Source organism: Narcine bancroftii, chromosome 2 (assembly GCF_036971445.1).
Source record: "Narcine bancroftii isolate sNarBan1 chromosome 2, sNarBan1.hap1, whole genome shotgun sequence".
NCBI classification, from domain to species: domain Eukaryota; kingdom Metazoa; phylum Chordata; class Chondrichthyes; order Torpediniformes; family Narcinidae; genus Narcine; species Narcine bancroftii.
The window spans coordinates 104,919,339-104,936,378 of record NC_091470.1 but is presented as its reverse complement, the minus strand read 5'-3'; the positions used below and the strand labels follow the sequence as shown (position 1 = coordinate 104,936,378).

General features: G+C 46.8%; 1 protein-coding gene across 5 annotated transcripts in view; it reads left to right on the top strand.

The window, feature by feature from the left end:
* The window catches only part of tacc1 (transforming, acidic coiled-coil containing protein 1), a 151,162-nt gene extending 135,703 nt beyond the window's left edge, over positions 1-15,459 (top strand). For 4 of the 5 annotated variants that reach the window (XM_069917820.1, XM_069917819.1, XM_069917817.1 and 1 more), the window contains 6 exons: positions 3,157-3,233; positions 6,151-6,194; positions 7,132-7,292; positions 9,027-9,133; positions 9,934-10,054; positions 13,443-15,459. In XM_069917820.1, coding sequence (XP_069773921.1) covers positions 3,157-3,233; positions 6,151-6,194; positions 7,132-7,292; positions 9,027-9,133; positions 9,934-10,054; positions 13,443-13,511 — 579 coding nt within the window. In that variant the 3' untranslated portion in view covers positions 13,512-15,459. The other variant, XM_069917821.1, reaches the window with a different exon arrangement.
* Positions 15,460-17,040: the final 1,581 nt, after the last annotated feature.

The window sequence follows — 17,040 nt, the reverse complement described above, 5'->3', positions numbered from 1 at the left end:
ATCTATAAATTTTGAAAATCATTGAAAAAGGAACCCCAAAGATGGGAAAAAATTAATACTGGCTTTAGTAGTTGAGCAGGTCATTTTCTCTAGAGAGAGAGGGATGCCATCAAATCCCATTACCATTGTTTATGTGTGGGAGGGACAGAGAAATAAAAGATTTGAAAATCCTCACGTACAGGTGAGATTTGGATTACTGCGATGGGGTCGAGATTAGCTTTATACCTGAATAAGCTCTGCACTCAGTGGTTCACGTGGTCCCTGACTTACGATGGGGTTACGTTCCACCACTCACATTGTAAGTTGAACAAATCGTAACTCGATAAAAAAGAATACCGCACTTACCGTTCTTCATAATGAAATGTTGAATACAATATGTTGACGGTTCCATACGTTGACTATGAGTATGGATTTGAGTCAGCATCATGAGAGAGTATGCTGTACGCATGAGAGTAGCATGCTGCCTGACGCAAGCACGGGAACAGATCAGGGCTCAAAAGTACGGATTCAAACCATCGTAACTTTGAAAATGCGTAAGTCGGACCGTCGTAAATCGGGGACTACAGTGAAGCCACAATTTAACGTTCCCTGATTTAACGCAAAATCATATATAGCGCCATGAGTCATTGGACTTGGGAGTTGGGCTCCCGGGGGTGGGGGGGGGGGGGGAGCGGCGTCGGGTTCCCGGCATGAACATGGATCTTGGATGCTAGTAGGAGCTAAGACCTCGGGCTCCCAGCAGGAATGGACCTTGGACAAAATGCAAGTACAGTGAAATCCCGATTTAGCGTGACCCACTTTATTCATGATGATATATTATGGATCTCAATGACAGTGTTATAATGGGGTTTCACTGTATTATTTCACTGTCTGAGTAAAAAAAAAGCAGAAATGCTGGAGGAAGTCAGCCAGTCTCGCAGTAACCAATGATTCGGGCCTGAGCCCTTCTTCCAGGTATCAACCTGTTGAGTTCCTCCAGCGTTTCTGTCTTTCTACTAGAGTCACAGTATCCGCTGACCTCTGTGTTTCACTACACTGCCTGAGGTCTGGTTGTGTCTCCCGTCTCAGCTGTGTTGGTCGTCTACATTTGGACATTTGACAGCTCTTGGCCTGTACTTGTTGGAATTTAGGAGAATGAGGGGGGATCTCCTTGAAACATTTTGAATGTTGAAAGGCCTGGACAGAGTAGATGTAGAAAGGTTGTTTTCCATAGTGGGAAAGTTTAGAGGGCACATCTTCAGGATTGAAGGGCACCCACTTGGAACAGAGATGAATAGTAATTTCTTAAGCCAGAGGGAGCCGCGGGAAGCTGTGGAGGCCAGGTCATTGGTTTAAGACAGAGGTTCTTGATTAGCCAGAGCATCGAGGGCTAAGGGGAGAAGGACAGACACTGGATCTGAGTGAGGAAATGGATCAGCTCATGGTTGAATGGTGGGGCAGACTCAATGGGCTGAATAGCCTTTTTCAGCTCCTATGTTTTACAGTCTTGGGTCCAACTCGATTTGGTTGCTCACCGTGATACCTGTTGCAGGACAGGATTGGCGGGTTTGGGTTGCAGGCTGTAGAGGGGGCGATCAAGAGGACTAAGTCCTCCATGTCCACCAGTACTGAAGCATACAAGTGGGCAGTCCTCACCCCCTCCCCTTCCTCCCTCCTATCAGAGTGCATCTTCCTTAGCTCCCTGACTCTTCCCCGTCCATCGCCGAGTGAATTCTCTCTGAACTGCTGCTCTGCAGGTCTTTCCCTCTTTAAATAAAGACCAAAGGTATTCTTGGTGTGATGCATTTAAAAAAAATCTTCTTAAAAACTTAGACCTACAGCATGGTAACAGGCCATTTCGGCCCACGAGTCCGTGCCGCCAAATTTACACCCAATTAACCTACACCCCCCCTGCCCCCTCGATATGTTTTGAACAGTGGGAGGAAACCGGAGCTCCTGGAGCAGCCCCACGCAGACTCAGGGAGAATGTGCAAACTCCTTACAGACAGTGCGGGATCCGAACCCCGGTTCCGATCGCTGGCATTGTGGAGGCGTTGTGCACTTTGCAAACTGTGCCGCCCCAATTTCAATGACAGTTGTACAGTACTTTTTTTGTTCTAAAGGACAGCAATTCACTTAGCTTCCTAATTACTCACTGTACCTACCTCCTAGCCAATTCTGATCTATTTTTCTTCCATCTGTGTGCCTGTCTAAAGCCGCTTTCAGGTGCTTGGACACAGATAATGCGCCGGCACACACGGCTGGGGGAGTGCAGCTGGGACGTTCAGGTGGCCACGGAGAAGACACCTTTCTGTCACCTGAACGTGCCGGCTGAAGGAGAGCCGTGTCTGAGCGAACGCCGGCTCCTGTGGACTGTGGCCATAGTCCCACTGCTGCTTTCAGGTGCAACATGGGATTCTCCAAGACGGAGAATATACCTACAGGAGGAGGGTTAGGTAAGTGCTCCTCCTGGCTGGGTTCTCCACTTTCAGGTGGCCACCCAACAGCCGCATTGGGGTAGAATAGGCAGTTTACAGTCAGATATTCTGGCCACCTGAAAGCAGCTTAAGAGTCTCCTAAATGCCCCTATTGTTCCAGCCTCCACCACCATCGCTGGCAATTCATTCCGGGCACCCACAACTCTCAGTGTTCCCCTGATATCTCCTCTAAATTTTCTTCCCTTCACTTTGTCCACATGTCCTCTGGCATTTCCTACTCCTGCCCTGGGAAAAAGATGCTGACTGTCTACCTTATAATAACCTTGGAGTCCTCTATTCAGTCACCTCTCATCCTTCTTCACTCCAAAGAGAAAAGCCCGAGCTTTTGCTAACCTTGGCTCGTAATCCAGGCACCATCCTGGTAAACCTCCTCTGCCCCCTCTCCATAGCTTCCACGTCCTTCCTGTGACTAGAACTGAACACAATTCTCCAAGCGTGGCCTCACCAGAGATTTAAGGAGCTGCAATGGGAGAGATGAAAGTGTTTACCCCAGGGTAGTCCAGCAAGACAGCGTCGGTTTAAGGTGAAAGGGGGAAACTTAGCCCATTCAGTGGAGGTGAGGCTGGGATCAGGAACTAAGGTGGTTTGGGGACTCCTCTATTGGGTGGCCGCTGTGAATGGGAAAGCGCAGGACACTGTAACGACGCATCCACTGGTGATGATTTCTCCTGTGTTACAGATTTTGGGAAAGGAAGAGGAAGCAAAAGAGTGGAAACAAAAATATGAAGACAGTCGACAAGAAGTCATTGAAATGAGGTACGTGGGTGGAAACTCGCAGCAAACTTCAAAACATGCGGGGGGGATGAAGGTTAACTGGGATACTCGGGCGGCCTGGGCTCATGGATAGGAAGGGCCTGCTGAGGGTCTAAATTTCAAATGTAATTATTGGAACAGTCACTGACCAAGTCATTGAGAAGCAAATCAGGCCTTTCAGCCCAACTCGTACATGTTGACCTCATTGTTACATGGCCTGGTCCCATTTGCCTGCATTGTTCCACAGCCTTCTCAACTTCTCTTGTTCATATTCCTCTCTCAATATCTTTTAAATGTTGCAGTTGTACCTGCCTGTACCCCTTCCACTGGTGCGGTGCACAAACGTGCTGGGGAAACTAGCACAGCATCCATAGGGAGTAAAAGGCAGTCAGCATTTCGGGTGTGAGGCCTTCGCCGGGGATCTGTCAGCAGTGAGAGAAAAGATTCCTGATGAAAGGCCCAGGTCTGAAATGTCAACTGCCTTTTACTTCCACTGGACGCTGCTGGACCTGCTGATGTTTCTCCACATCCTTTGTGTACTACACTCAAACCCAGCATCTGTGGATTGTCCTTGTGTAACCGTTCTTCCTTTGACTGTTCGTTCCATAGGCACATCACCCTCAGGCCCCTTTTAAATCTTTTGCACCGTAAGTTGACCCCTCTGGCTCTCAACTCCCTGACCCTGGGGAAAATAGACCTTCACCGTTCACAGAGGGGTGGGACGGTTAGCGTAGTGGTTAGTGCAACGCCAGCAATCGAGACCAGGTCTCGAATCCCACATTGTCTGTAAGGAGTTTGTATATTCTCCCTGTGTCTGCGTGGGTTTTCTCCAGGGGCTCCAGTTTCCTCCCTCCGTTCAAAACGTACTGGGGTTGTACGTTAATTTGGCGGCACAGACTCGAGGGCCAAATTGCCCTGTTACCGTGCTGTATGTCTAAAATTTACACAAAAATATTAAAATTCACCTTGCCTTTGTCTTTCATCAGTTAATAACCCTCTTTAAGGTCACTCCTCAAGGAGGCCAGACACAGCCTATCAGATTCCAGATTTATTGTCCAAATACATACTGTACATGACATCACATACAACCCTGAGATTCTTTTTCCCGTGGGTGAGGCAGAATTACCACTTATTACTAGAGGGCAGTATGATTGGCATAAGCGGTTAGTGCAACACTCTTACAGCATCAGCGATTGGGACCGTGGTCTGTTAGGAGTTTGTACGTTCTCCTGTGTCTGCGTGGGTTTTCCCCGGGGGCTCCGGTTCCCTCCCACTTTTCAAAACTGGGCAAGTAGGTCAATTAGGTGTAAATGGGCGGCAAGTGCTTATGGGCCAAAAAAAGGCCCAGTTACTTTGCTGTATGTCTAAATTTTAAAAAATGTTAAACTGTACAAATAAAGAAATGTAACAAACTGATTGGAATATATAGAGAGAGAAAAAATAAAGTCAGAGTTTGTAAATGAGTCCCCGACTGAGTTTGTTGTTGAGGAGTCTGTTGGTGGAGGGGGAGCCCACTCTCTGTTTATGTGCTGACAATGTTACAAAGTGCCTTTGAACCCGAGAACCTTCAACATGTTGGGATTTTTTGTCCTGGAGATTTGAAACGTGATTCCATTGAACTTGAGTTTTATGAGCAGAATTCAATGTTAACATTGCAGCTGTGTTCATTCACCACGTGCATGGGAGAACGCATTTCTCTGCATTGTGGCCAAGTCTTGAAGAATGCCCTTTTTTTTAAAGTGATGTGGAAAGGCACAAGTTAGTCTGCTTTCTGTGAGTGTCGACTGCCATTGGCTGAATCAGAGGATAAGGTTGAGGGGGGGAAATGGGTTATCACCAAGACAGGAGGACAATGGGAGTTGGCAGGTCATGGGGTAAAGGACTTTGGGTTCTGCATTCCCGGGAAAGAGCCTGGGGCCTGGGGCCTTTGATAGAAGTAAGGAAAAAAATCTGTCTAAAAACACAAGGCTGGAGAAACTCAGCAGGTCAAACAGGATCCTTTATAGATCAAAGATAAAGATACACAACCAACGTTTCGGGCTTGAGCCTGTCGTCGAGGTATGAGCAAAATTTGGGTAGGCGCCCACTATATGATTCCAGCCTGTGTCATAAGGTGTGGGGGGGAGGGCTCAAGCCCTGAATGTTGGTTCCCCTTTTTCTTCCTATGGATGTCACGTGACCTGCTGAGTTTCTCCAGCACGTTTGCGTGTTATGTTTCTGTGGTGCTACCACTATGTATGTTCTGTACAGGCTGGCCTGCCCCCTGAACCTGTGACTCCTCCCTCCCAGGCTGTTACTCCCAAACCCCTCCCTCAGTATCTGCCTTGGAACTGGGCCAGCAGCTTTGCAAGCTGTGCTGACACTTTAAGGTGATTAAAGCCTATTAATCACGGTCCTCTGCCTGATTGTGGTTGATTGGCAGCTCCATCCCAGCGTCCCGCGGCCGTTCTTTCACCCTTCGATTGATGCGTGCTATTGCTTTGATCTGGGCAGAAACAATTTTTTTCCCCTCCCTATGGGTCTCCACGAAATCTCCTGCAAGCCCACCTGCTCATCAGTGTGGCTCTAAGAGATAGATCACCCACCCCCACCCCCCCCCCATGTGGCTCCAGCCGATACACCGGTGAGAAAGTGCGGAGATTTTCACCAGGTGTCGAGCAGTGAGGAACAAGCATCGGATCGAGTTCTCCGACATTGGAGAGGCCAGTTGTCATCTTGTCAATGAATGGGCCGGCTTGCAGGTCGCTTGGATTGCTTCATCCGCCAAGTTGTTACCGTTCAGGTAACCTGCCGACCATATCATTCCATGCTGCGGCAAAAATAATGCAGGGAAGTACTTCTAAAATCAAGCGTTCAGTGTTGCAAGTGGGTGCTTTCTCATGGTGAAGCCTATTCATTTATGGCTTGTTTCATTTTGCAGAAAAATTGTTGCTGAGTACGAGAAGACCATTGCCCAGATGATAGGTACGTGCTGAATTAAAACTCGTCGGCATTGCCAGCAGCTCGCCCTCCGCTGTGGAAGTGGTGAGACACTGAGAGCAGCAAAGCCTGAGGGGGGAAGGGGTGCGTACCGACTGCGGCTGTGAAGGGCATCTCATTTCTCTCTGACAATCAGTCTGTTAGCCCATGCATGAGTGAATACAGGCAGGTCAATCCATCAATACAGGCATCATTGCCACGCAACAACTTTGGGTCATAGAGTGGGACAGCATGGAAATTCGTCCTTCTGCCCTTTGGCCTATAAAGGGTTGGCCCGGCTTTCTTGCAGTTATCCATCTTGTAAGCTCCAAGCTCAGGATCGAACTGACGTCCTCGCTGCACTGCCCTCTGGAACCTAGGATCCTTGAGACAGCAGACACTTTGGTCCTCTCCTCTGTGAGAGAATATTACAATACAGTTCAGCCCCTTCTCCCCATGATGCTGACCCATATGTACCTACAACAAAAAACCCAAAACCCTCCCTACCTCGTACCCTCTATTTTTCTTTCATCCGTGTCTCTGTCTAAGATTCTCTTAAATGCCCCTAATGTTCCAGCCTCCACCACCACCCCTGGCAAAACATTCCAGGCCCCCACAACTCTCTGTGCAAAAAAAAATTACCCCTGACATCTCCCCTAAATATTCCTCCCTTCACTTTGTACAGATGCCCTCTGGTGTTTGCTACTCCCGCCCTGGGGTAAAGGCTCACCTTATCTATGCTTCTCAGAATCTTGTAGACCTCTATTAAGTCCCCATCTTCTTTACTCCAAAGAGATGTGGCATTCAGTCTCTGAGACATACCCATAGGTTACGAAGGATGATCCAGCCCACGCCTCACGCACATGTAGCAGGGAGGGCTGTATCTTTGCCCAGCCTGTGTGATTCACTCTGCTCAAGGTAACTCTGCCCATCTTGCTGACAGATGATGAACAGAAGAATAAAACAGCTTCCCAGACGTCCATCCAACAGCTGATCTCGGAGAAAGACCAGGCTCTGGCAGACCTCAATTCCGTGGAGAGGTCCTTGTCCGACCTCTTCCGGAGGTATGAGAATATGAAAGGTGTCCTGGAAGGATTCAAAAAGGTAAATATCCCCTTTAGTTTTCTTCTTCCCCCCCCCCCCCCCCCCCCACCTTGGGAATGCAATTTAATTAAAAATCCAACAGGGTTAGCGTTCCTTTCATCCTCATTCCCAGCTCCAAAACTTCGCTGACAGGAGAAGACCATAAGAAACAGGAGCAGAAATAGGCTCTTTGGCCCATTGAGCTTCCCTGCCATTTAATCATGAGCTGATCCATTCTCCCACTGCTCAGCCTTCTTCCCATAACCCTTTGATGCCCTGGCTAATCAAGAACCATCGATCTCTGCCTTAAATACACCCAATGACCCAGCCTCCACAACTGCATGAGGAAACAAATTCCACAGGTTTATCACCCCCTAGCTGAAGAAATCGCAATACATCTCTTCTAAGCAGACACCCTTCAATCCTGAGGTTGTGCCCTCTTGCCCTAGGCTCTCCCACTTTGGGAAACGGGCTCAGATACGACATGCAAAAAGACATGAGGCTGATTTATGGACAGGAAGGGCCCAGAAGGACACGGAGCAAATGGAGGCCAAAGGGACAAGCCTGAAATGGCAACTGGGCTCTGACTCTCACCCTCTGTCCACAGTGGTGATCTAGAGCTCCTAGTTGCAATCCCATATCAGTTTACATTCCCAGCCCCACACTGACCTTGATCTCCAAGCGCAGACTAGATAAACAGCTTGTATATCTCCTTGGACCTCAAAAACACAATGGCATGAACAATGAATTCTCTAGTGCCTTCTGTTCCAACTCTCTCACTATCATATCTTTCTAACCCCTTACCTCCCAGCTCCTTGTTAACCCAGTTTCTTTCCCCTCTCCCCCACTACATTCTCCACTGACCCATCATGCATTCCTTTCCTCCCACTTCTCCCAACCCTCAACCCCTCCTCGCCCCGCCGTCCCTCCCTTGTTAGTTTCATCCATCACCTTCCCTGCGCACCTGATTCCATAGTCTGCTCATCGCCTCCCAGCCTTCCCTCCCCCACCTGCCTTCCGATTTGGATCTACCCACCCCCCCTCCACGCCAGCTCTTTTCTTTCCCCTCCCCTCCATTTCCTCCTGCCAATTACCTCCCCCCGTTGATGGGCCTCGACCCGAAATGTGTACTGTCTATTTCCGATCACCACTCCTGCCTGACTCGCTGAGCTCCTATAGCAGGCTAACTCTTTGCTCCAGTAATGTATAGTGAGTGGATCAGCACTCTGTCTCAGATTTGAGGTTATGAGGTCAAGTCCCACCATCACAACGGTGGAATCTCAATTGCATTTTCATTTGAATAACTGGTATCCAAGCTCCAATTCAAATTTATTGTCAGATTACATACAACCCTGAGATTCTTTTTCCTGTGGTCCAGACAGAATTTCTATTTATCGGTCCTATAAACTGTCCGCAAGAAAAAGATACAGATACAAAATAGAAAAACGAAAAAAAAATGAAACAAAGAAAAGTGAACAATCGAGAATAATGGTCATGAAACTGCTGCATTATTGTTGAAAAGCAAGCCGTCCTTCTGGGAAGTGAATCGGCCCGATCTGATCTCCACCGAACAGCAGAGCCACACTCTGACTCCAAGCGGGCCCTCTGAAATACCCCATTCAGCCCCCCGCAGTTGCAAAAAGTAATGACCCACTACTGCCATCTCATGGGCAGTTGGAGATCTGCAATAAGGCCTTGCCCCTTAAAAATAAGGGTAAAGGATCTTTTTTTATGTGTGTGTATGTGTATCTAAAGAATGAAGAAGTGTTGAAGAAATGTGCTCAGGATTACTTAGGAAGGGTGAAACAAGAAGAGCAACGGTATCAAGCCCTCAAACTCCACGCTGAGGAAAAACTAGACAAGTGAGTACATGTTCAGGTTGTGTGTATGTGTATATTAAAATATACAAGTATGTGAGTGTGTACATATGTATATATTTACATGTGTGTGTGTGTACACACACACATACACACACACAAATACAGTATATATACTACACACATATATGTAAAGACGTGCTGGTGGATCGTACACAGTGACAGCATCCAACAATCACTGTGGTAGGTTGGAACGACGTCCTTTATAGATATTATTGTCCTTTATTGTAGCAAGAGAGCCCAAAGGGACACACCAGGTGCCAATCCACAAAACAAGTCAGCGCAGTTAGCGCTGTGCTATTACAGCGCCAGCGACCCAGGTTCCTGTCTGTAAGGAGTTTACATGTTCTCCCCATGTCCAGGAGCTCCAGTTTCCTCCCACATTCCAAAGTTATTCGGGGGTGAGTAGGTTAATTGGTCACTTGGAGGTATATTTGACCGGGGATGGTCGTGGGCCGGAAGGGTCAATTACAGTGTGATAGATCTAATTTTTTTTTAAATTTAAGATTAGCTTCATTAGCCGGTCCCATCAAGTCTACCCAGTTCCCAGTACAGCAATCTTAATACCCCCATGATGGGCCTGCCCCCTTGCTGCTTTCCCAAATCTCCTCGGGCTGTTTGCGAGGGATGGCTTATACAACACGGGGGTAAGACCTGGGCTTCCATGGTTTGGCAGCATCTGTGTGCAGTTGGGATGGAATCCCTGCTCCCCCGCCCCCTACCCCCCAGCCCCACTCCTTCCCTGTGATGAGCAGGCATTGACTCTCTCCATTCCCTGCCTGCAGGGCCAATGAGGAGATTGCTCAGGTGCGAGCCAAAGCTCACGCCGAGGGTGCTGCCATGCAAGCCAGCCTGCGGAAGGAGCAAATGAAAGTGGACTCCATGGAGAGGACAATTCAGCAGAAGGTAGGCTCTTCTCTCCCCCTCCATCTCCCCACAGATGTTGCTCAACCTGCTAATTAAACATTGAGCATTACAAGCCCTTTGGCCTATGACGTGCTGACATCTATAACCTACTCAACAATCTAGCCTTCCCTTCCTTACACCCATAGCCTACTGTTTTGCTTGCATCCATGTACCTTTCTGAGTCTTTGAAAGGTCCTGGTTGTACCAGCCTCCGACACCACCTCCAACAATGTATTCCAGGCACCCATCTCTCTGCAAAAAAGCCTACCTATGAAGACTCCCTTAAACTTGCCTCTCCTTGTCACCTTGTATAGATGTCTTCTGGTGTTTGCGATTCGCCCTGGAAAAAAGGTGCTGGCTCTCCGCCCGACCTATGCCTCTCATAATCTTGTCAACCTCTCTTACATCACCTCTCATCCTTCATCATTTCAAAGAGAAAAGCCCCAGCTCTGTCAACCTGGCCTCATGAGTTTCGTTCTCCAAACGAGGCAACAGCCTGGTAAATCTCCTCTGCACCCTCTCCAAAGCTTCCACATCCTTCCTGTAATGAGGCCACCAGAGCTGAACACAGTACTCCAAGTCCAGAGTTTTGTAGAGCTGCAACGTTACCTCACAACTCTTGAACTTCCAGCTCTGGGAAATTGAATGGTGCTTGGCGGCAGAACTCCAGCAACTCCAGGGGGTTGCCGTGCACCAAGCTCAGCAGCTGGTCCTCTGGCCAGATCCTGACTGGCCCTCATTTCCAGAAGGTTAATTTGCAAGTTGAGTCGGTGGTTAGGTAGACAACTAAGCATTGGTTTCATGAAGACCAGAATGCAAAAGGAGAGATGTGATGCTGAGGCCTTACACAATGCTGGCCAGACCACATTTGGAACATTGTGAGCAGTTTTGGGCGCTGTATCTAAGGTTGCCATTGGAGAGGGTCCAGAGGAGGATTGCAAGAGTGATTCCCCAATACAAGTGCTGGAAAAACTCAGCAGGTCACACAGCATTTCTAGAAAGTACAAGGCGGTGAACATTACGGGCATGAGCCCTCCTTTAGGATCAGGTCAGAAACATCGACTGCCTCTGTATGCTGCGTGACCTGCTGAGTTTATGTACTTTTGCCCATATCCCTTAATTTCCCTACTATGTAAAAATCTATCCCACCTTGTCTTAAAGATATTTACTGAGGTCACCTCCGCTGCTTCAATGGGCAGCGAATTCCACAGATTTACCACCCTCTGGGAAAAGCAGTTCCTCATCTCTGCCCCGAAAGCTACTATTCCTGAATCTTGGGGCTATGTCCCCTAGTCAGGGATATGTGATCCGGTCCTCATCGAGGGCTCAGTAGTGGAGATGGTCAAGAACTTCAAATTCCTGGGTGTCAACACCTCCGAGGAACTGTCCTTGAGCCTCCATGTTGTTGCAATCACAAAGAAGGTTCGCCAGCGGATATACTTTGTGAGGTGTCTGAGGAGATTCAGTATGTCACCGAGGTCTCTCGAAAACTTCTACAGGTGTACCATGGAGAGCATTCTGGCTGGTTGCATCACTGCCTGTTATCGAGGCGCCAACTCTCAGGACAAGAAAAAGCTCCAGAGGGTAGTAAACTTGGCCTGCCACATCACAGGCACCAGGCTTCACTCCACTGAGGACATCTACTACATGAGGCAGTGTCTTAAAAAAGCAGCCTCTATCCTCAAAGACCCCCACCACCCAGGCCATACCCGGTTCACCCTGCTACCATCGAGAAAAAAAATACAGGAGTCTAAAGACGAGCACTCAGTGCCACAAGGACAGTTTCTTCGCCTCCACCATCAGATTCCTGAATAATCAATGAACCAAAGACACGGCCTGACTTTTCGTGCACAATTATTTTAATTTTTTTATAGTAATGTTGTAAGATATTTGTACTATGACTTAGTCATGTCAATAAATTCTGATTTAAGTCTCCCCCACCAGTGGGAGTAACATCTCTTGAACGAATACAAAAAAGGGATATTTCATGGAGGAGGGGGATAGTTTAAGGCTCATAATTATTCATTTTACACTCTCCTCAACGTTGTCTCAAAATCCTCAAATCATCGTCATTTACCACTGTGAATATTTATCCAGTCTTTTCAATTTACTATCTTTCCTTTTCCCTTGTGTACTAATTTAATTGAGACTTGTTTGTTAGTGTTACTTATGTATCTGTGTAACTTGCAAGCAAGAAGGATATCAATAAGGTTGCTAGAGTGCAACGGAGATTTATTCGGAGGTTGCCGGGACTTGAACCGACTTACAGGGAAAGGTTAAACAGGTTAGGACTTCATTCCCTGGAGCATCAGAGAATGAGGGGAGATTTGATAGAGGCATACAAAATTATGGGGGGGGTATAGATAGGGTAAATGCAAGCGGGCATTTGGATGAGACAAGGATTAGAGGACATGGATTAAGGGTGCAATGGGAAATTCAAGCTTATTTTATTGTCATGTAATAACACAGAAAATATGATATTACCCAGAATTTCCTTTAGTCTACCGTAAGGCAAAGTTTTGCCATGAGTGGAAATTGCCTGGTGCCCCTTATAAGAGAAAGAAAAGTAAAGGAGAATACTCCCAGAGTCGCTGTGGATTCACCTCCAGCACTTATGCAGCCCCTGCAGCCACACAGACTATCTGCAACCCGAGCTCCAGCATAGGGATTACTTCAGGTGGAATGTGAGTTTAGGGGGGGGCAGTTTGACAACCATTGGTTTATAGGGAATATTGGGGAAACATCATGCAGAGTGTGGAATGAGCTGCCAGCTAAAGTGGCAAATACGGCCTCAACTTTTACATTGAAGATCTTTATGGCAGGTACATGGATGGGAGGGGTATGGAAAGATATGGTCCAGGTGCGGGTCAGCAGGACTCGACAGGATAATCATTCAACATTGACTAAAAGAGCCAAAGTGCCTGTTACTGTTGCACAGTTTTTGTGTTGTAGTGTTCTACGGTTCTAAGAATGTCAGTGCATTTGTACATTGTACTCTTGTGTATGACAGTAAACTCTTATCTCAACACCTGGTTACAAACGAGATCTGTTCCTAAATAAGTCTTTAAGTAGGTAAGTCGGTACAGGTATATACAGTTCTTATTGAACATCAGTTAGTCATAGTAAAAAGTGCAAACACTTAAGTATTTAGTATATATATTTACCTTTCTATGCAAAAATAAGAAAAAGTATCAAGATTAAAAGTTAACACTTACTCTTGATCCATCGATGTCTCGCTTATCAGAATGGGTATTCGTGAGGTAGCATTATTCGCGTGTGCGAACTGGGTGCACATTTTGTTTGTAAGTACGAGTTCTCCGTTTGTAACGCAGGGACTGCCTGTAAATGACTTTCATTTTGTCGACTTCATTTGTTTCTTCACCTGCAGAACCAAGAGATTGAAGAGCTGACCAAGATTTGCGATGAGCTCATTGCCAAGCTGGGGAGAACGGATTGAAGGCTGGTCTTCGAGCACTGGGTACTGAGCACGACACAGCTTCCTTCAGATCCTCTTCCTTGAGCACGCTGCCTTGTTTCGGAACAGAGCCCAGTAGCCACGCGAGCGACCCTTCAACTAGCAACGGCCCATAGCCTGCACGGCGCACACAGCTGTTGGATCGTTTTCACATTATGTTGACTGCACACACAAAAGAGACTGCCAAAACATTTCGAAGGTGACAGGCTCCCAGTTTCCCCTGAGGTGCAATTAGCTTTGCCAGCACCACCTTCTGATCTTCCTTGTAACCCAATGCCATCAGCTGCTCAAAGGTGCCATCCAGTACACGTCTGTCACAGTCATGAACACTGACGAGCTTTGCACTGCACCGGGTCATAAATTAGCCTAGCTTGTGTTGGGGAGAAAGTTATGGAGATGACAAAATGGATGCACTGTTAAACATTTCCAGGCAGATAGGCGTAGGGACTTGGTATCTCAGGCCTCTCCACTTTTTGATTCTCAGGGTAATGAGAGCCTGGGGCTGTTCACAATGTTGGTGCATGAAAGGATCAAAGGTTCCTTTTATTGTCATGTAATAATGTATTAAAAATGTAACATTCGTGGTACGCTCCGACGTTTGCCTGTCGCAAGGCAAAGAAAGAGTGGCCATGAGCATTGCCCGACACCCCTAATAATAGGAGAAAGAGACAGCCCCCTTGAGAGATGTGTGAGATGGCCACACATTGACACTTTGAATGGTTTTTTTGAGGGCAAAAGCAATTCCTCATTCACAGCAGCACTGGAGTTTATTCTGCTCGAGTTGAGCGCACAAACTCGCGGTGCAACTGGGTGCAGAATCTTTAATAACACTGGACAGCAATTTTTTTCAGAAGGTTTACTTCCTGAAAAGAAATTGGGGATTATGATAGACAACCTCAAGCTGCATCACATAGGAAGTTGGAGGAACATTAAAATAACCTTTATTGAATTTAGCCTGTGTAATCGCATCACGTTGCTGACCCATTGCGTGAGTTCAACTGACCTGAAAATGTTTTGCCACTGATTTTCATTGGTACTCGGCATCTGACGCCTCTTGTGTCAGCGTCCAACAATAGTCGGCCACCATCGATGGATTCCGCTTGCCCCGATCCTGCTTTTTCACGGTCGCGATGTCCTGGTGAAACCGTGTTTGTCACCAGGGTCAGTCAGGATGAAGTCCAGGTGCGAATGCAGAAAATGAATACTTCATGGTTGAAGTAGACTTAAAAATATGACGGTAAATCACAAACAGCCATTATATCTAAAAAACGAGTGTGAGATAGGAAAGTTTTAAGGTGATTTTCGTGATCAGCAGCCCAAAATCCATAAAATACACCCAACAGTGTTCAGGAAGCAAAATCTTTGTAGCCCAGTGTAACTGGACGATATTTCAAGCCCTGAATATAATGAGAAATGCAGACGCGCACTGTTGTTCGTTGAAGCTCTTGCATTTAATCACATTCCCGGCTGTTCCAGCAGCAGCGGTACGCATTACTGTGACCAATCACCACCTTCCCCTTGCAGTTTGCGCATGGCGTTTCAGTGACTTAATCTGCGTACATCAGTATTTCTCCGCCATTGTGTTAGAATCAGTCCAAAAAATAGGGTGTTGGTGATTTGCCTGTGTCTGCCCCACTGTGACATTGCCAGCGGGCCCACTGCTTCATTGCTGTTTATAATTGGTGTTTCTTCAACCTTGCCAGCTTTCTGTTGCTTCTTACATTGAAAACCCTCACCTGCATAATTTTTATACACAGATATATTTGTCTTTTATATGTTATAGTTCAATATAAAAAATTTTAAAGTGCAACTGCAAAGATTTAAAAAAATCGGAAAGGATATTATAAAATTTTAATTCCATGTACTAATATATTTTTTCCATTGTCATTGCCTGAATAAAATTAACGGTGAGTTTCACCATCAGCACTCCCATGACCATTTCTCTTATTTAATTTAGAGGCACGGCATGGTAACAGGCCCTTCTGGCCCACGAGCCCAAATGCTCGCATATAACCAATTAGCCACACCTCCAGATGACAACCAGTGAGGATTGGTAAGAACACCTCCTCCACAATCTCCAGCAGTATTGTGCATTCTTAGCCCCTTGCTCTACTCATTTTACACCTATGGCTGTGTGGCTCGGTACAACAGCAACACCATCTACAAATTCACTGACGATAGCTCGGTAGTAGGCGGTATAAAAAAAGGGGGCATGAAAACTGAATGAACAACAACCCCGCACCCAAAACCAATGAGCTGATTGTTGACTTCAGGAAGGGAAAACCTGAGGTGGTTGATCCAGTGATCATTGGGGGGATCAGAGTGGAAAAAATGAGCAAATGATCCTTGGAGGATCTTTCCTGGACCCAACCAGGTCAGGTGAACACATCAAGAGCTCAGTAGTGGAGAAGGTCAAGAACTTCAAATTCCCGGGTGTCAACATCTCCAAGGATCTGCCCTTGAGCCTAGAGGCTCAATCACAAAGAAGGCTCGCCAGCGGCTATACTTTGTGAGGTATCTGAGGAGATTTGGTATGTCACCAAGGACTCTCGGAAACCTCTACAGGTGTACCGTGGAGAGCATTCTGGCTGGTTGCATCACTGTCTGGTATGGAGACACCAACTGTCAGGACAAGAATAAACCCCAGAGGGTTATTAACTCAGCCTGCAACATTACTGGCACCAGACTTCACTCCATTGAGGACATTTACTTGAGGCAAGGTCTTAAAAGTGCACCCTCTATCCTCAAACACCCCACCTCCCAAGCCAGGCTCTCTTCACTCTGCTACCGTTGGGGAGAAGGTACAGGCACCTGAAGACAAGCACTCAGTGGGACAAGGACAGTTTATTCCTCACTGCTATCAGATTCCTGAATAATCAACAAACCAAAGACACTGACTTTTCATGCAGTATTTTTTTATATAGTAATGTTGTAAGCTGGTTATAATATGAATGTTTGCACTGTTTTGCTGTAGCAAACACTGAGTTTCAGGACAATAAATCTTGATTCTAATGGCATCATCAAGAAAGCACCTCAATTTCCTCAGAAGTTTGCTGAGGTTTGGTATGACATCGGAAATCCTGGCAAATTTCTATAGATGTGTGCTGGAAGATGTGCTGACTGGCTGCATGGTGGTCTGGTACAGGTACCACCAATACCACTGAGCATAAAGCCCTGCAAAAGCCCAAGACGTCACAGGCACAACTCTCCCCACCCACAGGAAACGCTGCCGTCAGAGAGTAGCAGCAATCATCAGGGACCCACACCACCCTGCGCACACTCTGTTCTCACTGCTACCATCAGGAAAGAGGTATCAGTGCGAAAAGACTTGCACCACCAGGTTCAGGAACAACTACTACCCCTCCACCATCAAACTCCTCAATGACAAACTCATTTAAGGACTCTTTGCACTTTGTTGATTTTTATTCTTTACTCTGTATTGCAGTCAGTTTGTTTACATTTCTTTATTTGTTTTCATGTGTATGTTGGGTACAGTTTTATTTTTGCATTA